The sequence below is a fragment of the Eurypyga helias genome, unplaced genomic scaffold (assembly GCF_000690775.1).
Source record: "Eurypyga helias isolate BGI_N326 unplaced genomic scaffold, ASM69077v1 scaffold9137, whole genome shotgun sequence".
Lineage (NCBI taxonomy): Eukaryota > Metazoa > Chordata > Aves > Eurypygiformes > Eurypygidae > Eurypyga > Eurypyga helias.
In genome coordinates, this window is record NW_010262359.1 from 39839 (window position 1) to 44691 (window position 4853).

The following is a 4853-nucleotide window of genomic DNA, read 5'->3' on the forward strand; positions in this document are numbered from 1 at the left end:
AATAGAGGGATGATTGAGATACTCCCCCCTCCAGCAGATCTACAGGTATTGCTCTGGAAATATTTTCCAGATTAAGATATTTGGTGTGTTTGGATTAAATCTGTGACTACACTTCTGACAATCCAAAGTGCACATCCCAAAATTTGCTCTGCCGCCCGGTGGCAAGACGGGGCGTGCAACTAAATGAGTTGGATGTCAGCGAGGGCCTACTCTCCTAAAGATGTTGGATGAAGCTGCTTGTGCAAGCCTGCCTTTCTGACACCTCTGGAAAGTGGTACACCTAACTCCTCATCCCTCCAGCAAAACGGCCTAATGTTCCCAGCCACATCCTACATTTTTTCCCTGTTTCCAGGGTGGCTCCCACATTTTTCCCAGAAGTCTTTTCTATGTCAGAAGTGATGAATCCTTGTTAAAGTAGCACAGTCTTCCAGCTTGTATATTTTCAGAAAAAAAAACATGAGGCATTCTATTTCTTATGGTAAGTAGCATAAATGCACCAAAACAAAGGTAAGGATACCCCCTGTATTAATTGTTTAGAGAGCTGTCATTGGAAGTTGGGGACTGGGAAGTCACAAAAGGCTCGTTTGCCTTCTGATCGTCCTTCATGGAGGCTGCTTGGTCCGAGATGGAAGAGAAAGAGAGCTGGTCATGTTCCATTATGTGCACTTGGTCCTCTTCCTTGTCCTTCTTCACATAAAACAACTTCCTAAACTTTTTGAGCTCATGGAGTTCACAGAAAGTCTCGAGAACCACCAACATTGCGATAAGGCCCAGCAACAGATAACCTGGGTACAAAAAGAAGTGGTTTAATTATTAGCAAATTAAGTGGGGCTGGAACAGTTCTAACCCTGTAACTTTTGAACATACTATTCAGAGATGACAGGGATGGGAAGAGCTCTGTAACCCACTTTGGGCCATCAAATCATTTTTTTCATTTTTCTGTCTACAAACAGCAAGACCCTACATAATCAAAAAAGGGAACGCTGGTGGTTTTAATTGTTATAACCGTACAAGAGAAAAATATGTAAAAGCATTAAATGAAACAGAATACTAAAATGTACCACATGTATGCTCCCCTGCTTACTTACGACCTTCATGAGTAAAAGTGTTCTTCAAAAGATTTTTTCCCCTTACTACTCCTACATGTTACAGATAGAAGTAAAAATATGGCAGCTCTTTATGGTTATTTGTTGTTTGTACCGGTTTAGCACGGCAAATCACTATTTCATCAAAACTTTTCAATTATTTTCCTTTAAAATTATAAGATAACCAACACCAGGAAATGAGTGGAAAAACTAGGTATGTGTACAAAACCAGTAAAAACAAAATCAAAGATGACTGTAAAATTACTGCTGATATTTTAAAAACCTGGCTGTATGTGATGACACCTTATTACAAGATTATTCGTCATGGTTTACTAAATCACGTAAACCATCCAAACTTGGAAGTGTTACTTGAATGACGTTACGGATGACTTTTGGTGGTGTACTGACTCTGATTATTAAAGGCTATAATCAGCTTTCACAGACTGAGATTTTTGGAAACGGAGCTTCCTATTGTTAACAGCCCACTGTGCTCTTTTTATTTTTTTTTCCTCTCCAAGCATATGCATCCAGAATTTGTGGGATGGTGTTAAAATGAGTATTTCTTAATCTCAATGTTTCATTAGATCCCTGCTACTGATCATTACAGTTTAATGAGGAGCATGACTACCTGAATATTTTATCATTTCACAGAGTAAATCAAGCAGAAATGAAGTGTATAATTATTAGTACCACATGCTTATCCAAAGGCTGAACATTAAATGTGCTGAAAGATCAACACAGATTAATTATTATAATCTACGTATGGTCACTGTTCTGTTACCTAAAGGCATAAATATTTCACCTGTAATTACAGATTATTTGCTGGCAATAACACTCTCCTTTTCTTTCCAGAGCACCAGTAAATCAACATTGCAATGCCAGGTACTGATCTAAATCAGCACTACAGCTAAAATTTATGAATAGCTTTTTAAGCTTGATCTCATGACATCACACTACGCATTAACACAAGGAAGAAGTAACAAGGCTATGCCAATTAAAAGGCACCTATAAATCTGCACTGAGAGTTTTGTAACTCTGAAACGCAGGCAGCTGATCACCACTTGATTTAGAACAGGACTTCTGTTCTCCCAGAAATTCTTGAAAAGCCTGTAGCACTCATTACGCTTTTTCTGACGTAGAACTCCAAAACTTTTCTTGCAGTAAGTTTAGGCTCAGCAAGAGGAAACATTTTATACCTTCTGTTTGGTTCCTTGAATTAGTCACATGAAAGGAAAAAGAATAACTTAAAAGTTATGACCTTAAAAACTGTTGAAATTAAATATTCTAAGGTCACAACTTCACCTAAAAGCTTTTTCCTTTTAGCACTTCCTGCAATATATTTCCTAAGTGTTCTAAAGTTTGAAAAGGGATAATCTGAGTCATAATCTTTTCTTCTGATGTTGAGTTTTCAGAACAGGGAGAATTTTTCCAAGGCCCTTGCTGTGTGTGACTTTCTCCATTGACTTCATCATTTAGCATCCCCAAATCAGCTCTGCAGATCAGCAGGGTAAGAATTAAAAGCTACTGCTGGTAAGATAAAATATGATGGATAAAGGAAGCTAAAATAAAGTGTTCTGTTAGCAATTTCAAGGCCCTTCCTTAAAAAAGAAAATTCAAGGCTCAATCTTTCTTTAGGTAGAACACAAAACCAAGTGAAGGGACACTTTGCCTACATGAAGATCGTTGGATTGCGCCCAGGAGCACAGACATATGCATACCAGCCTAAGAAATGGACCCAAGAGGAAAGGTTTGTTTTGGCCATTCGGATCTTTTAACCAGTGCGTCTGATGACCCAGGACTGTGCGGACTGTAGCTGTATCAGGAATAGGGATGCTTAAAAACATTGTCACTGGAGAATATTGCCCTCAGTGTACATTCATTCACAATGCCAACACAAAGGTAATTTTGTTAGCTCTGCTTTGATGAAATCACTGATCACTGCGCCTCTGTGCTGTGTCAAACACATAACTAAACAATTTAACATCTGCGCTCTTGCTTTGCTATCATCTCAGTCTACCTGGCTCTTTGACAGCTGCTATGTACCAGGGCCACCTTCAGCCACCTGCTGTTACAGCTGGAGTCAGAAACTGTGCTGTTCTGCCTCATTTCCCATTGCTCCGCAGTTCACCTGTCATCTCACCTTATGAGATGGCTACAAGGATCATCTTCCTGGCTTTGATGCATGGAAATCTTAGCCCAAGATGATCATAACCATTTTCATAACAGTAACGTGAGCATTTTTTTCTACTATTAATAAGAGATCAGGTAGCTATGGTTTAGCACAATGGAATTCTGGTTTTGACTTTCTCTCCCTTAACTAGGAAAACTGACCTTAAAGGTTTCCTCTTGGCACAACTATTGACAATACCCAGTTTGCTAGTTAACAGCTCACAAAACAATCACCATCCACAGAATGGAGAAGGAAGGTCTGAGGGTTTGGGTTTTGTTTGGTTTTTTTTTAATAAAATGCCTTTTATTTAGCTGGTTGGTTTGACACTTACATGTAATTCCAATTTTGTACAGCTCTCGGAATTTTTGATTGTAGCCTTCTCCTGGCACATAGTCTCCGAGGCCAATGGTGCTCAGGGAAATGAAACAAAAGTAGAAAGACTCCAAAAAATTCCAGTCATCTTCCAGGACAGAAAATATTGCTGCTGGGATTAAGAAGAAGCACGAGACAGTGATGAACCCAAGGACTATAGCATGGATGATTGCAACAATCTGCTTGGAGAAGCCCCAGCGAATGTGGAAGTAGAGTACAGGCCGCCTGGTGACATACACAATGATGCGCTGTACCACTGCCGTCAGGAAAAGCAGTGTAAACGGGATCCCGATGACAGAGTAGATGATGCAGAACGCCTTCCCTCCATCGGATAAAGGCACTGTGTGTCCATAACCTGCAACAAAGCAGAGGAGGCACTGGTTGAGCTAAAGGTGGGAGCTCACATACCAATTTGATAGTGGCTATGGTTGTGAGGGGAAAAAGAAAGCTTCACTATTGCTAATTCTGATATTCTTGACAAATGTGGTTTAAAGGTCTGTTTTAAGCAGGCAAACAAAGCCAAAGTACTAACAATAAGCAAGTAAAAAAAAAATATTTCAAAGTTGTGACTGTAATTGTATAAATGCTTAATTTGGAAAAGGAAGCAATGTCTAGTCAGGAGTGGGAACCTAAGCCAGGAAATCTGTGTCTTATTCTGTGTTTTCCTGCCGACCTCTCTGTTTAGTTTTACAAAGTGATGTAACTTCTTTTATCCACCTGTCAAGTGGAATAATCCATACTTCAGAAAATTTTCCTACATCTGCTTTGTAGTAAAACACTCTAAGACCTTTTGTGAAAATAATTTAAGTTACACAGAAGTATTACTGTCAGCATTTCACGCTACATACTTCCATGCTTCCGCAAGGTGTTTAGACGAGAATCAAACAAAGACATCTAAAAGCAAAACAAACATTTTCACAGCAAAACTCCTGGGATCTAACCACAGCAACTGGATTTTTGTCTAGTCATTTACAGGCTGGAAGTAGTGACAGTGACCTGTTCAGAGGGCAGGAACGTATCCACGAGTGTACAGGCCCAACGCGGCCTGCAGTCGCAGTACCATGAATGGGTGCCATTACACTTGTACCCAGGGCAAGCAGCTATGCTGCCAAAGCCCACTCTGCCAGACAGCCGGGTTCTAAATGTAAATCACAGGCACAGGAAAGAACAGTAAATCCAGCATAAACCAGGAATGCATTTTTTGGTTGGCAAACAGAAGAAAGAGT

General features: G+C 39.9%; 1 protein-coding gene across 1 annotated transcript in view; it reads right to left on the reverse strand.

The window, feature by feature from the left end:
• Window positions 1-249: 249 nt before the first annotated feature.
• The window catches only part of KCNK1 (potassium channel, subfamily K, member 1), a 5386-nt gene continuing 782 nt past the window's right edge, over window positions 250-4853 (reverse strand). The window contains exons 2-3 of the mRNA XM_010155701.1: window positions 3587-3982; window positions 250-785 (exon numbers count right to left, since the gene is read on the reverse strand). Coding sequence (XP_010154003.1) covers window positions 526-785; window positions 3587-3982 — 656 coding nt within the window. The 3' untranslated portion in view covers window positions 250-525. The remainder of the gene's footprint in view (window positions 786-3586; window positions 3983-4853) is intronic.